This window comes from Emydura macquarii, unplaced genomic scaffold, assembly GCF_026122565.2.
Source record: "Emydura macquarii macquarii isolate MOO-44397 ecotype Brisbane River unplaced genomic scaffold, CSIRO-AGI_Emac_v2 contig_2676, whole genome shotgun sequence".
Taxonomy (NCBI): domain Eukaryota; kingdom Metazoa; phylum Chordata; order Testudines; family Chelidae; genus Emydura; species Emydura macquarii.
In genome coordinates, this window is record NW_027132813.1 from 16472188 (window position 1) to 16496884 (window position 24697).

Sequence of the window (24697 nt, forward strand, 5' to 3'; positions counted from 1 at the left end):
GTTGGCTGTATTTTAAAAAATACCTTATTGAGGGTGCAGAAACAAACCATCCTGATGTGCAGAAAGAATAGTAAATATGGCAGGCGACCAGCTTGGCTTAACAGAGAAATCTTCTGTGAGCTTAAACACAAAAATGAAGCATACAAGAAGAGGAAGTTTGAACAATTGACTAGGAAGGAGTATAAAAACACTGCTCAGATATGCGGGGGTGAAATCACGAAGGCCAAAGCACAATTGGAGTTGCAGCTAGCAAGGGATGGGAACATAGCAAGAAGGGTTCCTAGCAACAAGAAGGTGGTCAAGGAAAGTGTGGGCCTCTTACTCAATGTAGGAGGCAACCTAGTGACAGATGATGTGGAAAAAGCTGAAGTACTCAATGCTTTTTTTGCCTTGGTCTTCACAGACAAGGTCAGCTCCCAGACTACTGCACTGGACAACACAGTATTGGAAGAAGGTGAGCAGCCTTCAGTGGTGAAAGAACAGATTCAGGACTATTTAGAAAAGCTGGATATGCACAAGTCCATGGGACCAGATGCAATGTATCCAAGGGCACTGAGGGAGTTGGCTGATGTGATTGCAGAGCCATTAGCCATTATCTTTGAAAACTCATGGTGATCAGGAGAGGTCCTGGATGATTGGAAAAAGGGAAATATAGGGTCCATCTTTAAACAAAGGGAGAAGGAGGATCCAGGGAACTACAGACTAGATGAGGTATGCATCACCTCAGTCTCTGGAAAAATCATGAAGCAGGTTCTCAAATAATCCATTTTGAAGCACATGGAAGAGAGGAAAATGATCAGGAACACTCAGGATGGATACACCAAAGCCAAGTCATGCCTGACCAACTTGATTATCTTCTGTGATGAGATGACTGGCTCTGTGGATGTGGGGAAAGCAGTGGACGTGATATATCTTGACTTTAGCAAAACTTTTGATATGGTCTCTCATAGTATTCTTGACAGCAAATTAAGGAAGTATGGGTTGAATGAATGGACTATACGGTATATAGAAAGCTGGCTAGATCATTGGGCTCAACAGCTTGATGTCTATTTGGAAGCCGGTGTCAAGCGGAGTGCCCCAGGGGTCAGTCCTGGGGCTGGTTTTGTTCAACATCTTCATTAATTATCTGAATTATAGGGTGGATTGCACCCTCAGCAATTTTGTGGATGACACTAAGTTGTGGAAAGTGGTAGAGTCACTGCAGGGTAGGGATAAGATACAGAGTGACCTAGAGGATTGGGCCAAAAAAATCTGATGACAAGGACATCAATCAACAAGGACAAGTGCATAGTTCTGCACTTAGGCTAGAAGAATGCCATGCACTGCTACAGACTGGGGACCGACTGGCTAAGCAGCAGTTCTGCAGAAAAGGACCTGGGGGTTACAGTGGACAAGACGATAGATATGAGTCAACAGTGTGCCCTTGTTGCCAAGAAGGCTAAAGGCATATTGGGCTGCATTAGTAGGAGCATTGCCAGCAAATTGAAAGGCATGATTATTCCTCTCTATTGAGCCACATCTGGAGTATCGTGTCCAGTTTTGGGTCCCCCATTACAGAAAAGATGTGGACAAATTGGAGAGAGTTCAGTGGAGTGCAACGGAAATGATTAAAGGGCTGGGACACGTGACTTATGAGGACAAGCTGAGGGAACTGGGCTTATTTAGTTTGCAGAAGAGAAGAGTGAGGAGGATTTGATAGCAATCTTCAACTATCTGAAGGGGAGTTCCAAAGGAGATGGAGCTGTTCCCATTTGTGACAGATAGAACAAGGAGTAATGGTCTCAAGTTGCAGTGGGGGAAATCTGGGTTGGATATTAGGAAAACCTTTTTCACTAGGAGGATGGTGAAACACTGATATGGATTACCTAAGCAGGTGGTGGAATCTCCATCCTTAGTGGTTTTTAAGGCCCAGTTGGGGTTGGTCCTGCTTTGAGCAAGGGGTTGGACTAGATGATCTTCCAGCCCTAATCTTCAATGATTCTGTGATTCACTATTATATTGAGTTGTAGAGGTTCTGCATCCCCAAGTTATTTGTTTTTAAAAATAGTCTAGCAAATTACATATATGGTATACTTTTGGTGTCTCAAAATGCTAGTGAAAAATGCAGTGTGGTCTAGTGGATTAAGTGCGATCTCAGTCATGCCACTGGTTTACTCTGTGATCTGAGGCAAGTCATTTAACCTCTTTGTAACTGTCTCCCTGTCTGTAAAGGTAGGAAAATAATACTTATCGATCTCCCAGGAGTGTTTTGAGGATTAATTTGTTAATGTTTGTACAGCGCTTTGAAAATGTAAAGTACTATGGTAAATATTATTATTAAATGAAATTGAGATTATGCACAATTCCTAAAGATAATGGAGAAAGGGGGTGGGGAAGGGAATGATCTGCTCTGAATATGCATGTTATATCAGTATAAGGACATGAAGGAAAGTTCAGCACAGATAGGTGCACTATTTAAACTCTGATTTATGTGACAAGAATTTATACCACAGAAAAATCCAGGTTTTGCACACTCATTAGAAGAATTACTGGACAGTGTTTATTCAAGGCTAAACAGTCCTTGAACAGTTTAATAATATGTTAAGTACAAACAGGCTATCCTTCAGCATCAGGTATGCTTTTCTTTCCTGTTTCATGCAGTGTATGTCTTTATTGCAGACAATGGAAGGAAAACATTCTTTCATTAACTTTTCTTATATCCCTTCTATAATGGACCATGGTTTTGTGTTCCATAGTTATGTAGAAGAACTCAGTGTCATACTACAACTAATATTGTTTTAATAATCTTTTTCACCTTCATCTTATGTAGTTCTTTTTTTCATAGTTAACCAATCTGCTTCTGTTCTGTGTGCCATGTGCACCTTTACTGCTACCATACTGCAGAACAGATACCTAATGATGTGCTATATCACTTTGAGATATATATTTATTAGGTCTTGCAAGCGAAGAAGCACAAGCCTGATTATTAATTGGATGGGAGACCAAGTAAAGCCTAGATGCTGCAGGTGTTTCAGTATGTGGCCCTAATAAACCGTACTCCCAACCTGTGTTATCACTCTAGATAGATTTGGTGAATTGTGCACTGATGAAGATTAGCTTTTGGTTGCTTAATATTGTTTATAGTTTTCAATTCCCAGCAAGACTCAGAGGACTAAATTCATGGTGTAGGTACCTTTCAGCTTGCCAAAGCCCAAACACAGGAAGCAATATATGACAATGACTAAAAATGAGGGACACCAAAAGGTATTCATGCACAAAACTGAAAATGTTCTCAGTGTTCTCACTATTAAAGGATTCATTTCTTAAATAGTAATAACACTTTCTATAAATCCAGTTCATTATTTTTTTCCTGAGGTAAATAATTTTCAAAAAATAATCGAGGGTACATCAAATTGATACCTTAGGCTCTAAAGTGAGTGATGACCCTCAAAGCTAAGAGAATTTGAGAAATATCATGTAGCAGTAAAAGCAACTAAAGGAAGGATGCAAAATAAAGCAGGATTTCTTACACACTCCTGTAAATTGTTACTGAAAGCCAACTAACTCCTCTGCCCAGTTATGAAGTAATACGAAGAGAAAGTCAACCAGCACCATCAACATGTTTTCAGTCAGACATTTCCAAAGGGTAAATATTGTACACCACTCAATCCACCCAGGCAACAATATACAACAGATTAGAGCCCTAACAGAGGAGGTAAATGAGTTTGGTAAATGAGTATGCCTTTGTCCAAAACAAGTCTTCTGAACTTCAGAGAACATACCAAAGGCTATCTATTTTCTCAGGGAAGGGGAAGTAAGATGATGACTGGGATGTGGGAGAACTTGGTGGGATATTTCTTTTATCTTGGTTATTGGTTTTTATCTGGGTTACATGATGGGGATCAAATTGGATTTGGATTGAATGTGTAAGTTTTTATATTATATCAAAGGTGCCTAGAGCTTAGGGTAGGTGGTCTTTGGTAGATATGATGTACAATAAACTAAAAATACTATTTATGTGCCATATTTTTACACAGCTTTTGCCACAATAATTAAATTACAGAGATCTACTATATAGCTCTGTTTTCGATTCTCACATATCTTCCAAGTTATTTGAATAAGTACAATAAATGTTTTCTTGAGTGATTTCATGTACTTTGGATCTACAGCTGCATCATTTATGATGTCAAACGTAAGGCTGACTGGAAAAGCCGTAAGTATGTTTAATGTCAAATAAAAATCCTAGATCAAGTTTAGAACTTCATTTCTTCTAGAGCATTACAACTTAGTGTAATGGCATTTGACAGTAATGGCATTTTTGGTACGACTTCTTTTGGCTAGCTCAGCATTCTGAAAAAAAATAAATAGTGTTTTCGCTCTGTGATTGAAAGGGTTAAATAGTACCACTTCATTACCCCTCTCAGAAGGATTTATTTTGTTCTCCTAAATCAGTTTTATTCCACATTTTTATTATTCCCTTGGGTCAGCTATTCCAATTGAAATCAATACAAGTGCAAGTGACACAATCAATCTAGATATTTGATTATGGATTTGAAACCCCCAGTTCTGCTCCATGCTGTTTAGCTAGTCTCTTTCTGATAGCATCCCTTGAGAACTGAAAATTCATATTGGCAACCATGAATTATGAACACAGATTCAGAAACCAGATAATAATCTCCATTTATGTACAGATGCTTCATAGAGGAGGGACGAGTAAGGCATTAAAAGATAAAGACTTGAAGTTTGTAAACCTAACTGCTTATAAACATTTTTAATCTATAAGCTCTCTCTGGAAATAAAGAGGTAATTTACAAGACCTCGTCATTCATCTATAAAGCCCCAAATAAAATAGATGAAATCAATGGTTATATGCTATATTGTCAGTACACCATCACAGATGATGTACGCATGTTTATTATTTGCTACTTTCCAGTCATTTATGTACATTTTGGGTTCTCCTGAGAGACTGAGCCATGCTGGGGAGGTGAAGGGAGGTACACTGCTTAGGCAGCAGTACATGGAGGTATTCCGCTTCCTAGGCACTGGATGGGTGATGCAGACTGGATTGTGTTAAAGCTTTTCAAAAGATATAGCAAACCATCCTTACTCCATTTAGGCATCCTGCTAACATTCACACCCCACTGAATATCATGCCCCTTTAGGACTGCTAGTATTGTGGGCAGTGCTGGTAGGCCACACCACCTTATGCACAGGACAAACAGATTTTTCCTGTCCCCTGCACAGGTTTCTGGGAGACCTGACACCTCTCATAAGAACTTAAGAATGGCCATATTGGGTCCGACCAATGGTCAATCTAGCTCAGTTTCCTGTCTTCTGACAATGGCCAGTGCCATGTGCTTCAGAGGGAATGAACAGAACAGGGCAATTTTTGAGTGATCCATCTCATGTCATCTAGTCCCAGCTTCTGGCAATCAGAGGATTAGGGATACCCAGAACATTGGGTTGAATCCCTGACCATCTGGGCTAATAGCTATTGATGGAACTATCCTAATTCTCTAACTTCTCTAATTCTTTTCTGAACCCAGTTATACTTTCAGTCTCAAAATGTCCCTTGGCAATGAATTCCACAGGTTGACTGTGCGTAGAGTGAAGAAGTACTTCCTTCCTTTGTTTTAAACTACCACTTATTAATTTCATTGGGTGACCCCTGGTTCTTGTATTATGTGAAGGGGTAAATAACAATTCCTTATTCACTTTCTCAATACCATTCATGATTTTATAGACCCCTATCATATCCCCTCTTTGTGGTCTCTTTTCTAAGATAGAGTCTCTGTCTTCTTAATCTCTCCTCAGAAGGAAGTTGCTTCATGCCCCTAATCATTTTTGTTGCTCTTTCAGTACTTTTCCCAATTCTAATATATCTTTTTTTGAGATGGGACAACCAGAACTGCATGCAGTATTCAAGGTGTGGGCATACCATGGATTTATATTGGGTCATTATGATATTTCTTGGTGAATTATCTATCCCTTTCCTAATGGTTCTTAACATTTTGTTAGCTCTTTTGACTGACGCTGCACATTAAGCAGATATTTTCAGAGAAGTATCCACGATGATGCCAAAAACTCTTTCTTGAGTAGTAACAGCTAATTTAGACTCCATCATTTTGCATGTATAGTTGGGATTAGGTTTTCCAATGTGCATTGCTTTGCACATATCCATATTATATTTCATTTGTCATTTTTGTTGCCCAGTAACCCATTTTTGTGAGATCCCTTTGTAGCTTTGTCAGCTTTAGATTTTACTATCTTGAATAATTTTTAATCATCTGCAAATTTTTTTGCCTCACTTTTTACCCTCTTTTCCAGATCATTTATGAATATGTTGAACAGCACTGGTCCCAATACAGATCTTTGGGTGACCCTACTCTCCACTGTGAAAACTGACCATGTATTCCTACCCTTTCTTTCCTATTTTTAACCAGTTACTGATTCATGAGAAGATCTTCCTTCTAATCCCATGATTGCTTACTTTGCCTACGAGCCTTTGGTATGTGACCTTCTGATAGGGTTTACAAAAGCTTTCACTCTGACTGTGGCAGGGAAAAAGCTTGAGCAGTACTGGGCCTGGAAAGCTCTGCCTTACTTTTCTACTAAGGTACTGCCGATCATGCTCCTGGGGAAAAGAGCAGTATAAAAAAAGATCTCCAGCAACTCAAGCAGGAGGAGGAGAGAATCTATTTCTAGGATGAGCACTGCCCTGAGACAGGAGGAGAAAGAGCTCTTATTGAGGAGGTCTGGCTGTGAGTCTTTCCTCTCTTCCTTTGAGTCATCATGCCAGAAATAGGGGTCACCTGCATCAGCTCTGAAACTGAGAGTTTGAGCAAAGGACTATAATCAAACAGCAGTCAAACCCCAAGCTGAGACATTGGATAAGTTAGGAAGTGGCTCAGGGGAATGTGAACAGGAAGTGGGCCAAGCATAGGCCTGTCCTCACTGTCATACTTTCAGGGTCTTGGGCCAGGACCTTGAGGAGCAGGAGGGCCTGGGTCCCCCTTCTCACCTTAGATTCCCCTACACCTAACCCTGAAACAGGCAGAGCTAGGGGTTTACTGATAAGGACATTGATCCAGTTGAACCCCATTCAGGGTCCCAGGCCCACTGGGAGAAAAAGACTGAAGCAGCAGGTCCTGATGACTAGGCTTGCTGACTGAACCAGCAACCCTGCTACAGACTTTGACAAAAGCTGTCTGAGAGTACTGGATCATCAGCTGGATCTCACCCTTATCCTCATGCTTGTTGACACCCTCAATGAAATCTAATAGTTTGGTGAGGCATAATTTCCTTTACAAAAGCACTGTCGACTCTTCCCCAACGTATCATGTTCATTTCTGATAATTCTGTTCTTTACTATAGCTTCAACCAATATACCTGGTACTGATGTTAGGCTTAGTGGCCTGTAATTGCCAGAATCACCTTTGGAACCTTTTCAAAAATTGGCATTACATTAGCTGTCCTCCAGTCATGTGGTACAGAGGCTGATTTAAGCAATAGGTTGTATACCATAGTTCTGCGATTTCATACTCATCCCACTCTAGAATTCTGTCAAGATGGAGGTTTCTTACTGTGTTTTAATTTGAGTTAACTGATTGCCAGTTAACTAACATGATTTTTAATGCTAATGTAGGCACTTCAGAAATCTTTGTTCCTGGTTATTGTGCACCCCACTATTAGCTATTTCTGCATGTTGGAAACAAAAAATTAGATCATGAGCTGTTTATGTCAGAAAGTTCTTTCACTGTGTATGTGTGCAATGCCTAGCACAATGAGGCCCTCTTTCTTGATTGGTGCCTCTAGATATGACAGCAGTAGAAACAATAAATAATGATGATAATTAATGTCCTTATGCAGTAGCTTCAACACTCTTCTAGCTGTGCTGTATGAAATAGAAGCTCTTACTAGTGAGAGAAGCTCAGATCTTGAGGTGTAGACAATTTGAATGATAGTAAGGAAGTAGCAAACAGTTCATTCAAAGAGAGGAATTTTCTCTTCCCTGATAGATACTTCCACTTACAAACAGCTAAGGAAAGGTAAGATGTGAACACAAAGGTTTTTCACTGACAAGACACTTGTGACTCAATTAGATGAGCAAGAGGTAGAAGAGATTGTCCAAGGAACTTTCCCCCACCTTGGGCAGGGGCTAAGCCCAAATGGTAATAATCCACTGAATATAAAGACTTTGCTCACCTCCCCTAGCTGTGGCCCTCTTTTCACTGCATTAGCTAGCAGAGCTGGCTGATGAAGGAACAGATACATGCTTCACTCTAAGCAGCTGGCTCCCCCTCTGCTCCTAAAACCCATGTACCCAGCCTGAGGCATGTTTCCTCCAGGAGCTCCTGCTTTGGCATTGCATCCTTACACTGGCCTGTGAATTTTACCCACTGTCTAATAGTCCATAGAAAAGAGTGAGCAAATAACAACATGTCCCTTCATGTTTGCAACATTAGAATTAAAATTGTTTGCACCAATAAGAACAAACAGGAGTTTTCATGCATTGATGATAATACTTTCCCCTTATAAGAGCTCTTTTTGTTTGGGGCTCTGACAGTACTTTACAAAAGTTAATGATCACACTGCTTTGTCAGATAGATAAGTATTAGTAGCCTCAATTTACAGAGGGGAAACTAAATCAGAGAGAGACTGAGTATTGTAATCAGGAATGGAACTCAAGAGTTTAGACTCTGTCCCATGCTGTGAAGGACCATATACCCATTCTCTTTGTTCTTTAAATATTATGTACCTTTCATTTTTAAAACTGTAATATGTTTTAATTATCATGGAATAGTAAAAAAAGAAAAAGAAAAGGTAAAAGAGCCTTCAGTTCAAAGACCCTACAAAACTTGGGAACTATTCATTATTATTAAGAGTAAGTGCTCTTTTGGGATTGATAGTGGTAGTTGGATTTGCCATTTTATCACAGTTAACTATGAGCTACCCATCTTTTATAAGGAGCTCTCATAATATCCAGCAACCCTCTGCAAGCCCTCAAAATGGGAATAAGCCTACGATAAGAGAAACACTCAATTACAGAGCACAGTTTCAAGGCTTGAGACCATGATCCATTTGTAAGTGCAGCACATCTGCCAACTCCAAGAGCAGAGGAACAAATAGCTGCTCAACTGATAGAGAAAAAGGGGGCAGTGCACTCATTTGGAAAAATAACAGTTTGTTGAAAAGAGGATAACTCAAACTGAAAAACAGAAAACTCACACTCTAAAAATTGTTATGATAATTGGGAAGACACTGAAAAAAACAATTTTTAGTATGTGATATCTACTCAAATAACGGTGGGGAGAAATATAACATTATTTCTTAATGGCATAAAATCAATGGATATCTGTTGTGGGTTTTTTGTTTTTAATTCCAAATACTGTACTAGAAACACAAAGGGAGGAGTGACATGTAGAGGAAGGATTTTGGGTGGGAGTAAATTTGCAGCTCGGGCTTTGGGAATAAAATTCATGAGTGCTGGAGTATGGCAAAATTAATGGAAGATAGAACAAATTTATGGTGTAGGGCGTCTCCATGATCACAGGACTTTCTCCAGAGGTGTTCAATAGCACAGAATCAGAAATAGAGAGAAGTAAAAGTTTGGGGAGAGCTGGAGTTGGAGGGATGGATTTTTTTATCTGGAAAACAGCAAAGAGGTCTGAGCGCAGTAGAGAAGTCATGGACTTCAATGGATTGGAAGTTCTGGAAGGTCCGAGTGCAGAGATGGTTGATGAGGGTTGGTAAGCGGTATTGAAGGAGGTTAGAAAATGGTAACATGGACATTAAGCAACCAGAGAGAGAGAGTAGTGTTGAGTGATGGCAAGGTCAACTGAGTGACCATTTTTGTAAAGGAAGGGAATTGTTATATGGTTATTTTTGATATAGATACATAATGAGGCAATGTTATCTAGTGGTTGGACCAGTAGTCTGGTCATGAGAACAGCTGGGTTCAATTCCCAGTTCTGCCACTTTTGTTTTGTGACCTGAGATAAGACACTTAACCTCTGTATCCCTGTTTGCCCACATGTAAAATAGGTATAAAAATAACTATATTGTGCTGGTTAATTAGGTAATGTTTGCATAGTGCTTTCAGATCATTGGATGAAAGATCTATGGTACCATAACTCATTTAGTAGCTTCTTATAGCATGAGCAGTCTCACTGAAGTCAATGTGAGTATTTGTGGAGCAAGATTCTATTCAGTGTAAGTAATGATATCTAAATCTGACTCTATATAAGAAAAGTAGAAGTTGGAAATCATGTTTCAGAACATGAAACAAAGCTTTAAATCCAATCTCACCAAATAAGGTGCCTTCTGCAGTACAGTGGTAGAAAATATTTGCTGTTTTGTCTGTCACTAGAATGTGACAAAACCACCATATTTTCCTGGAAGCTAAAGTAATATTAAGAGGAAACAATCTAGGATTAAATATGTATGTGATCATAAATACTTTACATTTATAAAGTGCCTTTCATCTTGAATGATCTCACAGCACTTTTCACATTGCATACATGTAACACATGTAACACTTCTAGGGTGGAGAACAGCAGTCAACCAACATACAACACACTGCCCCCATAGGTAGGGAGAGGGAAAATTTTTATCCAAGGACACCAGACCAGGGAAAAAAGCTTGCTCTTATGAAAAGCATCATGGGTTCTTTAATGTCCACAGAGAATGAAAAGGATCTTAGTTGGTAAGTTCTTATCCCAAAGCTCCACACACTCAGTAATAAACTGCTTGGCATTGAAAATTTATTATCTTAGTAACCAAGGACCTGAATAATAACAGTAACATTCTGGAGGAATTTGTGCACACTTAATACAGAATGTGCTTTTGCCATTTAGTGTACAGGATGCAGTGTTTCAATTTAACATCTTTTCTATCTTACAGCATAAATTTATGTCTAGATGGGGAAGGCTACCTTAAGAGAGACAAATTCTGACAAAAATGCAGTTTTTGAATGTTAGAAGAATGTATTTGGTTTATTTTACTTCCTTTCTCATTATAGTCTTAGTCATGAGAATGGTTTCATGCTATGCCATTTTCTGTTCTCATTACAACCTTTGTCACATGAATAAGATATCAGAATGCTAATGCCTAATATACAATATTTTGTGTCTGCTGATACAACACTGTACTACTGTGACCTTTGCAATATTATGCATTCTGATTGGCTGTCCACTTCACCTCTTCCCCACAAGTTAATAAGGCTGTAAAAAGGAGAGAACTTGAAATGGGCAGCCAGTCAAATTACAGAATATTGAAAAGGTCAGAGCAGTACAGCACACACAAAAAATTATGGCATATATGAGGCATTAAAATTCTTGTGACAATGAACATAACAAGAATGGAAAAGGATACCCATTTATGTTATTTCAATCTAGTGAACCCATAGGATGATGTACTCAGGACAGCATTAATTTACTCACCACCAAGCTGCAAGAGTTTTATGCACCTGTTTACACAGGTATTCAATAAAAAGGATGTGCAGCTGCTTTGGAACCCCTTTTGAACTGTACTTCTAATGAGACAGAGACCCTGCAAATAGAAACACCCACCAGCTAGAATGCTGTGTAAAGCTTTACATTTTTTATAATGATTTACAGGTGGATTTACATGTATATAAGTTACAAAAGGATGTTTTTACTACCTTACTTTTTTCTTGTTATGCACATTCTTTTCTGTGTGCATATAGAGCGATAGATATTGTTCTTTTTTAACAGAAAGTGAGAAAGTAAACTTATTTTTCAAAGTGCTAGCTGGTATTTTTAATATTCTTTGTAGGGTTTTAGAACCATTCAATAGCCACCAGTGTTTCCCATCTTAAAAAAAAAAGTTACCTACATAACTTTTTGCTATATTCTATTTCTGTGTCAAAAATTATGATCTTTCTGTACATTTGCTGTACTGTACTTCTGTCTATTGAGCCTTTCTCGTCCAAACCCCATCTACAGATTGTCAGCCTGCACATGTCTGTTATTTTTCTGGTGACACTGGCACCTAAGATCTGCACCCTAACTTGTACTTAATCACAGAAAAGTAGAACTCAAAAGTTAGTAATTTTTATACATGAGTGCCTTTCTCTATTCCTTACCTCCTCTATTTCTAACCCATATGTACCAAGCAGGGAATATGAAACTCTACAAGACCTTTCTGAGGCATAATAGCTTTTCCAGGGGAACTTCTCATTTCAGCAAAAACTACCGCATTGTTAGAAAAAATGACTTTTTAAAATATGTATAGTCAGTCCACAGGTCGTGAAGATTATACATAACCAAAAACTTCCCTATTTCTATACCCTTCAATACTTCATATAGATTTTCCACCAGTTTTGTTGTCTGTAGATAGAAACCTTTAGTTGGAGGGTCTTTTAGTATCATAATAATGACATGATAAAATGCAGAGATAAGGGAAGAGATTTATTAAAGCAGGATCCTTATGATCCATGCCTACCAACGTAGGTAGCAGTAGTAAGTCAAGTGAGTTAAAAACAAGATGTCATCCAGATGGCTGGGAGGGGAAGAACCATGAGGACTGGTCCTGATGCAAATGAGGACTAACTTCATTGAAGTCAGTGAAGTTACACTGGTGCAAAAACAATGTAAATGAGATCAGAATCAGGCTGAGCTGGGAGGAAAAGGAGAGAGCCTCAGTGGAAGAAAGACTCCTTCTGTGAATGAGCGAGAAAGATCAAGGAACCTGGGGAAACCAGAGACTGTGAAGATTTGTGCATGTATGCATGGAGGGGCTCTAAATGATGATGGATCTGAATCTCATTTCAACTTTGTGCGGGGCAAGAATTGGCTACTCATATCGCTGACAGCAGTGCAGGCCATTCTGGGACAAGCTTGGTAGGCTCTAGAGGGACTTATTTTCTTTCTAATTGGGAATCCTACTACTGAATGGGCATGTAAGCAAGGTAGTGATGGGAACTTTCCTACTGTACCAGAGATAGGTCATGTCAGGTACTGTGAAGCACTGACCATTGGACCAAAGTGAAACAACTACCATTAAGTATTTACTGGTATCTCAAGCTATTGATTGTATAGTAATATGGCTCCCTCTGTAAGACACTGAGATTGAACTAAGAGTGGGGTGGAGGAAAGCACATAAATGAAAACTGGAAAAAGAGATGCACTATCTACTTATACTCCCAAATAGGGTCCAAGCTGAGGCAGAGTAGGCAGGAATGACATAGGATGATATGAAATGCTTATCATTGTAGCACTTTCTGTCAGGCTGAACCAACGCGGCAGCATTTTCCAGCCCACTGAAAGCAAAGTTTATGCAGTGAAAAGTGGTAAAGCTGCACATTGCATGTCACTCCCAGCAGGAGCAATTTGAGGATCTGCATTTTAAAAATATTCTTCTAATATTTTATTTTTGCCAGTAGCTGTAAGTTGCTTGGCTGGGAAAGGCAATAAGAAACTCTTGGTCTGTCTATATAATTTAGGTTAGGAAAATGGTCACTGCTCTTCAGTTTATAGATATATAAAGCAGTGAAGAATTTGAATCGCTGTGTTGTCTAACTCATTGTAAATGTGCAATTTCATTTTTGGAGCTGAATAAAATGGTTATATAATTACATACTTCTCATAATTATTGAGTAATTATATACTTCTTATAATTGCCGAGTAATCATTCTGCTATAACTCGAACTTAATGTTACAACTAATTGTATAATTACTGTGTATTAATGCTGTTATCTTGGCAACTTAAAACAAAGTGTTGGCTTGTCGGGTTTTTTTCTAAACTGCATTTTTAAAAATAGCATTGCTTGTTACCTAGCTCGAAAGAGAGATTTAAAAAAAGGAACACAAACAAGTGGGCAGGGAAATCATGTGTGTTTACTTAGAGCTTCTATAGACTAACATGAAAGCTGTTAACACATTTAAAAACCCTAGTGTAGATTGGACAAGTTATATTTTAACACGTTAGTTGAGTGAGATGAACCTTGGGGAGCCTGTATTACAATATGAAGGTCTAATGTATTAAAATGCAGTTTGCTTTGTCCACACTAGGTATTTAAAAATTATTAGTTAGAACATTTTAGCGAGCATATTTTAAATATATATCTATTATCGTAGCCTAGATCAAGCAATGGCCCCATGCACAATTCCCTTCTCCTAGCAGGAATAGAATATGTGAGGTTGTGTAAGGATGATCTCAGGTGAATAATACTATCTTTGCAGGAGTTTTTCTGTGCCTTTTGTGGAATGTGGAGGGGTGTTAGGCCAGTTTTCTTACATGAGACAAAATGCATCCCTCATCACGACATGTAAAATAGGGTCTATTGGCATAGTTCTAGTCTCAATTTCACTGGTGTAATCCAGATTAAATTAATTAACATCAGTGAAGTTACTCTGGATTTACACTAGTGTAAAGGAGATCAGAATCTGCTCTTATGTTATATTGTATTGCTCAGTGGCATTGCATGGTGTAATAGAGACCAAGAGAAACTGGCCAACAGATAATTTGGACTTTAGTGGAGACTGAAAAAATTAATCCAAGATTAAAAGTTAAAAACACAAGAGGAAGTAAATTTACAATACTTCAGTTATGGAATAGTCTAAACTGTGCCCTAAATTCCATCTGTGCAGTTCTGTTGACATCAAGAACGTTGCATTCTTGTAAATTGAAGCCAATTCCTTTAAAATAAGTGAATTACAAAATGTTTGCAAGAATCGCCAAATCAGAATAGGCTCTGATGATGGTTGCAAAGAATGACGGCTGTAACGAGAGAACACTTACAGTGTGAGCTGTTCTGAATTTACTGTGAGGATGTAACTGAATGTGTTGGAAGTACTATAGAAAGTGACGTTGGAAGAACTGCTTCAAACTTAACAATGTGCTCAGTTTTAACAATGCATATTAAATGTGCACAAAGAAAAATGGAGCCCAGTGAGTGTTGACAAAGGTGTAACTAGAACAGAATTTGGTTGTATTATTATTATTTTGAAAAATGTATATCTAATGTATTTTGGTTTTGCAGTGGACTCAGACTGAAGAGCTAAGTCTGCTGCTTGTGAGAATTACAACTCATATTGCCTTAATTTTTCCCAGATATTTTAAATTCTACATCTTTCTGTTCAGGGCCATATTCATTCTAATTAGATGCTTGTCACTGAGGTATTTGAGCACCTCTGTGACCCTATCACTGATTTTTATGCAAAACTCACATTGACTTTATTGGGAGATCTTGACATGGGATGATTATGATAGTAATATTTATCACCTATATAGCACTTTACATGTTCAAAACATTGAATAAACAGTAAATGAGCCCAGTTTTGCCCTCAGATACCCAAGTGCAAATTTCCTATTCTCTTCTCTCTCCTCAGGGCTTTTGGGTTTCTGTGTATATTAAAGGCTGGGATTTTCCAAGAGGCCTAAGGCAGTTAGTCATCTAAATCTCCCAGTTCTACTGAAAGCCCATAGACCCCTTTGGACACTTCAAAAAATAGAATACTGTCAATCTTTCTTCCCCCTTCAGCAGGTCCAAGTTCATATTTGATCCCATGTACTTTTTAACCAATGTTTGTAGTTCTCACATATGTAAATGGGAATGATTGAGACATGTTTGATAAAATGTGTCTTCAGAGATCATGAGATCAAGAATAAAATCAAGCTTCTCATGTACCAGGACATTGTTATTCCTGCTGTCTTGTATGTGCTGAAACCTGGGTTGTGTACAGTAGACATTTCAAGGTTCTTGAAAGATACCATCAACGATGACTCCAAAAGATCTTCCAAATCAAATGGGATGATCGACGCACCAACATCAGTGCTCTGTCCCAAGCCAAAACCTTCAGCATTGAAGCTATGGTCATCCACCACCAACTCTGTTAGGTTGCCATGTCCTTTGAATGCCAGAAAGCCGACTCCTGAAGCAGGTCATGTTCTCACAATTCTGCCATGCCCAATGGTTAAGGGGAGAGCAAAACAAGTGCTTCAAAGACATGCTCAAAGCCAACATGAAGAAGCGAAATGTTGACATAAATTGATGGGAAACACAAGCCCTTGATTGAACTAGTTGGAAAAGGACTTTGTGGCAAGGATGCCAGTGTTTTGAGATCCAATGGAGACAACAGGAAGAAGAGAAACGGGAAAGGAGGAAAGAATGTGCTGCAACCCAATTTGACAATCCAAATCCTCTCCTTCCATGGGGACGTCTGTTCCAGCTGTGCTGAGATCAGTGGATCCTGGATAGGTCTCATTTGTCACCTGCAGATCCACCAGGAGATAATGGGCTATCATTTTATTGGAAGACAATCATCCTCAAACTCTGAGGGATTGCCAACAACTGCTTTGATGGAAGTACAGATTTATAGGGAAAAATCCTGGACTCATTCAGTCAATGAGAAGTTTACCATTGACTTCTATGGGGCCAGAATTTCATCCTTAAACTTTTTGAATGATCCTGATAATTTGAACTTGCATTAAAATCAGCTCTCAATCAGCTCGCAGAACACCATTGACTCCTAAATGCTGGCCTGTAGTTTCAGCCTATAGCAATCTGTATCTATACATATATGGTTAGTTCTTACTATTTTGTTCTTTTGGTACCTTGCAAATATCACAAGCTATTGGTGAGGAAAGGAGAATATCGGGCAAAAATATTACATGGCCAAATGGGGTCATAACTTGCTCCCATTAAAGTCAATGGCAAAATCCTCATTGTGCCAGTTGCGGCAGAACTTGTTCCATAAAGAATAGTGAATTGCAGTAGGTACAAAACCTAACACGTGTTCTCCCCACCTTTTTGTTTTTAACAGCTAATGCTAATTACACTATTGTAAATGGCACAAAGATCTTATACAGCAGCAAAGAATCCAATGTATGGGTGCCCATTAGAGGACTGATTCCATTTTCTAACTACACTATACAAGTAAATGCTTCCAATAGCCAAGGCAGCGTGCTAAGTGATCCTGTAACAATAGCCATGCCTCCAGGGGGTAAGTATGAAAAAAGTTCTGTTACTCTGCATGTTACAAATATACTGTTGTTATTTATGCTATGTTATTCTGTTGAACATGTTGTTTATTATTGCAACTGAGTATATAAAGTTCAGAGGAACGTTTGGAATAGCAATTGTTATTAGCAAAGCTGTTGTGTTCAACTTCTAATACGACATATTGTGCAGCTTAAAAACTGTAAGGTATGAAAGCAGAATTAGATATCCATAAGTTTATGTGTGTGAATGTGAAATGTCTTTCAGTTTTTGTTTACTTGTGAGAGGCACTCAGCTAGTATAGTGATAGGCTAGCCTGATAGAAGAATCTAGATAGGTGCACACACTGCAGAGTGTAATCTGATTTTGTATAGAAAGTGTAAGCTATACCCAGAACAGTATTGATGGGATATATTTAAAAGTGGTTTGTTAATGGTAAAGTTCAGTTTCAGCAGCATATTGGCTAGAATCATGAATTGGTGTAGCTCTACAGAAGTCAATGGAGCTATACTGATTTACACCAGGTGAGGATCTAGCCCACTTTTGGTAAGTTATCTACCAAGAAGAGTTTGAAATATGCTTATACCAGAGCTGAACAAATACCTCCAAACATTCTATCTGAATACTCACTGAAATGAAAGCTTGAATTCACATCAGATGAGTTTGTGTCCCTTTTGCATTGTCTTTTCAAGAATATTCTAATGAATGGATTTTCTAGCAGGAATGTTTGTGGAAACAGTGAAATGTAAGTGAATATTCCTAAAAGTTAATTTTGAACTTATAAATAAGAGTTAAACAACAAACTGATCCTAAGAAGTATGTGGATGGAGCAAGGGACCAGGAGTAATGCCACGGGACCTACATATACATTCAAAACTAGCCAACATAGCACAAACATCAAATACTATTCACAATGATATGTTTGCAGACAACATACTGGCTAACATAGCACAAATATCAAATAATATTCACAATGATATGTTTGCAGACAACATACTGACCAACAATGATTTGTAGACAAATGTGTTGCAAATAAATTTGACTAATTAATTAAAACTTGTAAACTGTGTATGGGCAATTCTTGAATGGGAAAAGAGGATCAAGTCACAGAATATACCATAGACTTCTAATAGTGGACTCACTTCTAGCCAGTGCTAAGAAACAAAAGGTTTTTTAAAATAATATTAAACTAAATCCGATATAAATTGTTTATTGAAGGTATCTACTAATATCACATCTAATCTGTGTGTGTGTCTTCAATTTTAAAGAGTGGAATCAAAAACGTGGTGCTGCCAGTTTTATAAAATGAAAAGATACAGGATCTCTGAAGATAGGAAAGGAGGTGCACAAGTTTATGATAGGCATACGGATGTACTTTCTTTCATCATTAGATTGTTGTTGATTACAATTAGGAAACTTATAGCTTTGAAATTATCTTTTTTATGACCTTGTGGTAGTTTAAAAGCAATACCTCATTGATCAAATAGGTTTTAGTTCATGCTTCCTTTTACTTAATGATCTGAAAACATATTATCCTGATTTACCCATAAAACCATGCTGAAAAGCATGTGGCATTCACTAGAATATGTGTGTTTAAGTACAATTAAATTAGCACTGAGAGTTATTAAAGAAATCTTCCATACCATTTTCCAGTGTTCTGTGATCCATAGTGAAATGAATAATAAATGAACCAGTGCATTGAGAGAAGTACTGATATATACGACATTCTATAATCCATATTTACCTTTCCATTATGTTTTATTATAATCACTATTTGACTTGAGTGCAATAACATTCTAACCCCTAATGCTATATTCTAAGTGTAATAGTTATTTATCAGTGGGCCAAATCCTGTGCACTCACTCAGGCAACAATCCCATTGAAATTATGGGTGAAATACTGGCCCCATTGAAATCAGTGGGAATTTTGCCATTGACTTCATAGAGGCTGGTATTTCGCCCATTGATATCAGCAGGAGTTTTGATTGACCCCCAAGGATTGAAACAAAGCTACAGGATTTGATTATTCATGGTTATATCTAAAAGTTGTGGGTCAAATTCTGGTGTGATTTGTACCATGCATGTCCTTGAACTGTGCACATAACAGGACTTAACCCTATCTTTGACCCCACATTTTAACCTCCATGTTTCTCGATCAATGAAATTTAAGAATACATCAAATAATGTAGCAAAGAATGACAGAAGCATTGTTTCATACAGAAGTGTTTTAAAAGTGTGATCAGGAATACAGAGCCATCTATAGTAACTCGTCACAGAAGGGAGTGACAAAAATTGCTTGATTAAGTGATGTGTAGCAAAGATGATGTAGACTTGCATTTGATATATTTGGAGATATTTGGAGAGGGGAAGGGTCTCTTTAGACAGAAGGTAGTCTAAAAAGGGAGGGTGGCCCCTTGAGCACTACAAGTTTTATAGTATTTAGTAATATATTGGGGTTCAGACCTAAATATATAAAGATTAAATTATAGTCTTTTAGTGGGTGCATTAGCTTTTCAAGGAGCACAAAAAAGCTCCACTGTTCAAAAATATGCACTATGGAAATTACATTGTAAAGGATGACAAAAGGCCATAAATCAAGTGGGAAGATAGAGAACAAATGAGAATTCAATCTTAATAGTCACAACAAATCAATACTATTAAAAAGTGGTGGAGGGGGTTGCTTCACTAATTTTCAGACAAGGTGTCTTTGTTTTATTTGATTTTTGTTTGAAATATATTATACTTTAATAAGCCATGTTCTATTATACATATTGGTCTTACCAGCTACTTAAGAAAATGTATCATCTTAATTTCTGGGAATGCAGTTCTTTGAGTTTACTTAAAATATTGAACCAAGTTGCAATTCTTAAAAAAAAAAATCCTCTTAGAAATAAAGAATATATTTTATATAAGTGCTTGACTAGAATTGCAATGCTGGTTCAAGAGTTCTTGGAAAAGAATTAAAAAAATAAAATAAAAATTGAATCCAAATGTTAATCCATAAATATGAAACTTTCCTTTGACCCTTACCCCGTAGTGGTCCAGAGTTACTAATGGGGTTAGGATTTCAACTCTTAATGGGACTTGGTGCATTAGTGTTTTGTATGCATGGAATTCAGCATTCAGTTTAATAAGTGGTTGACATTGGTGATGTCCCTTAATTTGCTTAAATCTAATTGGCTCTTTTATCAGTCAAACCTGTATGGATTGGCAATTGATCAGAAAGGGTCAGCCATGACTGTGCATGTAGTTAAATGATGGAACCACCAGTTAAAGTCACTTTTGCATAATAATAAGCTGAAACCAAGAGAACAAATTATCTTAGAGTTGGAAGGCAAAGAAAGCAGAGAAGTTTTGCAGGATGTTCAAGTTCAGAACAAAGGCATTATGGAGTGTATAAATTTTAAATACACTGCATTTTGCCTCAAGACTTAAAGCTTTTTTTTTTCCAGATGAACTGAAATCTTGTCTGAAACTGTCTTTGCTACATCAAAGAACTGCATCGAAAGCGAAAAGAGACAGAAGAAGCATAAAAGGGCATAGTTTAAAATGATTAGTGACAAATTTCATACCGCAGAGGTAGAAACAGATTTCTTCTGAGTTTTATATTTTCCCAAAAAGAATAAATTCATTCTATTTATCTTATCCTAAACTGCTTTGGTAGAAGTTGTAAAAGGTGTTGTGCTAACACAGCTCAGCATTGGTTTGAAGATTTAAGCTAATAAAAAATGCTGGAAATAAACTTCTTTTAAAATTAATTAAGTTTGCTAAATGCATTTAAGGTTTGAAAATGATATAATAGAATACAAAATATAAACTGTAAACAAAATTTTCTTTACATGGTATGTATGTATTATTATAAATTTTTATTTATTTGTGATATGGTAGCACCCAAAAACCTCTGTCAGTATTGGGGTGACGTGCTAGGTGCTGTACAAACAGAGAAGAAGATGAATACAATCGCTGGTGCAAAGAGTTTCCAGTCCAGTTAGAGAAAAAACAGTTGAAGGGTTGTGGAAGGGGATACAATATACTGTATTTGTAAAATGGAGATATAATACTTCCTTGCTCTCATTTTTTAGTTGCCTTGTCTATTTAGATTGTAAACAAAGGCAAAGGTTCTTTCTTAATATACAGTTGTCCAATGCCTAAATGGGCCTCTAGTTGCAACTATAATCAAAATAATGAATTATAATAAATAAAAACATCTGAGCAAAATGATGAGGGTGATGGTAGTTACTCTTATTGAGTCACTTGTGTCCTATTTTTTTACATATTTGTTATATTTATATTACAAACACTTAGGCTATGTCTACACTGACATCAGCAAAGTCGCTGCCATCAGATCGACTTATCTGGATCAACTGAGCAGTCAGTGAAGACCCGCTCAGTCGATCCAGAAGTTGACATACTAAAACCACCTCCTCAAGTGGCACAGCGAAGTGAAAACGTTGCGCAAAAGAGAAGAACAGAAGTCAACGGGAGATATGCAAGTTCTTTGTGTAATTCCCGTTGACTGCTGCCGAATTGCCAACGTAAGTGTAGACCAAGCCTTAGGTTATATCTACACTACAGCTTATGTCAGAAAACATATGTCGTTCACAGGTGTGAATATTCTACCCCCCAGAGTGACATAAATTACACTGATATAAGCGCTCGTGTGCATAGGCTTCTGCTGCTTGTGGAAGTTGGTTTTTTATGCTAATGGGAGAGCTCTCTCCCATTGACATAGAGCGTCTTCACCAGACGCACTGCAGTGGTACAGCTGTATCGGTACAGCTGTGTTACTGCAGCACTGTACATATAAATATGGCCTTAGTTTTAGATGTTGTGTTCTTTGTTTTTTTCAGGACACTTAGTGTTGAAGTGTGAGACAGGAAAGGATTGTTTGAGTGAGACAAGGAAACTGAGGGAGAAAAAGGTAGAAGGGGAAGGAGAGAGGAAGGAGGGTGTCAGGTGAGATGCACAGTTGAGAGGCAGACTGAGCCTGGGGAGATCATGCTGGGTTGCCATGGTGACAGAGGGGCAGGATGGAGGGCAATCAACCATCAAGGGCAAGACAGCAAATGAGGGACAAAATTTCAGAGTTGGGTGGATGATGATTCAGGAGTTTGTGAAGGCTCTTCCTGGCTGCTGGTGATTTATTTCGTGTGGACAGAGGAATGGAGGTCCCTTAGGCTTCTGGGCTCCTTCTAGCTGTTGCTTTTGTTCCCAGGTGAAAGAGGGAAGGGAAGCCACTATAGCTGGTTGGAAATTTTTCAGTAAAACAGTTGATCATCAGTGTGATGGAATGCGTGCCCCACACAGGCCCTGAAGGGGTTAATATGGAGCTGAGAGAGCAATTAACATACCTGGCAGCACCTGTGTGAGAAAGAAAGTCAAGCTAATTGATAGTGAAGCCCAGCTGGGAAGGGGCTGGATGATGATTATAAAGCCAGGAAGATTGTAACAGAAAGAAACTGTAGAGAGAGAGTCAGTAGTCATGCTCTCTGGCATAGAAGAGTTAGGAAGTAGGTCAGGAAGGCAACAAGGAGTCTGAGAGAGTAAACCTTGGTTGCTAGCTTCAGCTGCCTAGGCTGGAACACAGCATAGCGAGAGGGCCTGGGTTCTCCTACCAGCCACCAAGGAAGGTGGGGTGAAACTCTCTGAGGTAAGGGGTGCCAAAGACCATAGAGCCCAGAGACAAATAGAATACTTGCTGCAAGGTCATTGGATTATAGTGTGGTTGGACTCCGTTATCCTACAAGGGGTGGACTAAAGCATGACCTCGCCAGAGAGCCAAGTTGCAGGAAGAAAGATGGAGCAATTGTTGGTGGGAGGGGGTGCCTTACAGGGAGATAGCCACTACGCCATGCCTGGTCATGAGAAGCTGTTCCTGCAGTGAGTGAACCCCCCCTCCCCCCCCATGCAATGGAGAAATGCCAATTAATTGAAAGTGAAACTTTTTATGGGAATGTCCAAGTTTCAACAACAAAAAAAAATCTTTCATCAGAAAAGCTTTCTCAGGTTCAGGATGGAATTTCTGATCCAAATCAGAGAGAAAGAAAGAAACTGAGTTTATAGCTTGTGGTTAAGGCACTTTCCTGGGATGTGTAGACCCAGCTTCAAGTTTCTGCTCCAATAAATATTTAATTATTTATACAAATTGGAACAGTTCCAACAGAAGAAATTGAGAGAGACCCACTTAAGAATAGCCAATAGCCTAGTGGTAGAGACACTCACCTGGACTTAGGGGAACTGGTTTGATTACCCTGGTCTGAATCAGACACTTGATTTAGGCACTCACCTGAGATGTGGGAAAATCTATCACCAGACTATTGGTAATTCCAGGAGGGGTGTCTCTGTTTTTTTCATTTACAAGCTTCAACAATTTCCTGATCCCATCCTGATAAGGAATGGAGAAAATTTCAAAAACCTTTTGTGGGATGGGAAAACCAATTCCTTGCCCAGCTCTAGAGGCCACTCTCTAATTAAGAAGAATATCTGCATAAATAGTGGAGGGGATCTCTTTAATTTTTGTCATAAATAATGAAATGTATTTATGATTGATTTACTCAGACACAGAGATGCACAGCTTTGAGAGCTTTCAGTTTCTGTATTGGACTCACCCTTCATTGGGTTTCTTGGATTCTGGGTACAGTACATGGCACTTAACTTCTATATGCCCAGGCTATTCCTGGTAGTCTTTTGTTGTTCACAAGATTGAAAAGTGAGCCTATATGTGTACAGCTCCTGCTGTTTGCTCACCAACTGCCTAGAGGACCAGAAATAATGCATCCACAGGACTCTCAGCCACTTTTAGCTTAGGGAGCAAGATATCTGAGACTGAATATTGAACCACGTGGCAGAGATCATTGACCTAATTTTGTAAATAAATAAGGACCAAGTTGTGCTATCTCTTACACAAGTGAGCATTTACTCATAAAAGTTGTCTCCTTGAAGACATTGGGACTACTTGAATGAATATTTAGTAAGGTGAGTAAGCATGGCATAATCAGGTCCAAAGTATTTAAGGATGAGGCTAAGGGCCACAATATAGGGGTTGTTCCGGTGACCTAGTGGGTTTGAATTGCCATGGCACAAGGTTTCATATTAGATGTGATCAAAAAAAGGAAAAACAGTTTCAGCAACATTTTTGAAATTTTCTGTAATTTTAATTCCAAAACAAAATTTTAAAAAAAAATCACGTTTCCTGAAATGTTTTAATTTAAAAAGTCACTATTTCACATTTTTGATATTTTTATATTGATAGTGATATTTCTCCACTCCAGCCCTTATCTTTTTTTTTCTGTTTTGCCTCTGAATGCAATGGAATGATATCTGGGGATCAGGAGGGGGTCATTTTCCTGTTGCCACTCTGTAGCTTTTTTTCCAAACTTCATATTTTAAAAAGGGAGAGTGACAACAGGGAAAATATGAAAACAAAGAAAAAAGAAAATAAAGAAGTTCTTAGCCTCATTCTGTTGCATTCAGTGCCAAAAAAGATTTATATTTCTCTGAAATTTCAAAATTGCAACATTTACAGTTTGGATGAAAAACTGGCATCTTTTTAAAAAGCAGAAGCTTTTCAGAAAAGTTTTCAGTTACCCAAAAGGGCTGTTTCTGTATGTATATGTTTGAGTGTGGGGGATGTTAAAAGGTTTTGAGTGAAAATTGTGATCGTCAGGTGTTGTCTGAGGAGAGGGCATGCTAGCATGGGGAGGGGGAAAGCTGTCCTACTTAATTAAGGAGTGCCAGTGATAAACATGAACAGTCC

At 38.3% G+C, this 24697-nt stretch overlaps 1 protein-coding gene across 1 annotated transcript in view; it reads left to right on the top strand.

The window, feature by feature from the left end:
* USH2A (usherin) overlaps positions 1-24697 on the top strand; it is a 511874-nt gene that overhangs the window by 289622 nt on the left and 197555 nt on the right. The window contains exon 37 of the mRNA XM_067564962.1: positions 16767-16946. Within this exon, the coding sequence (XP_067421063.1) occupies positions 16767-16946 (180 nt within the window). The remainder of the gene's footprint in view (positions 1-16766; positions 16947-24697) is intronic.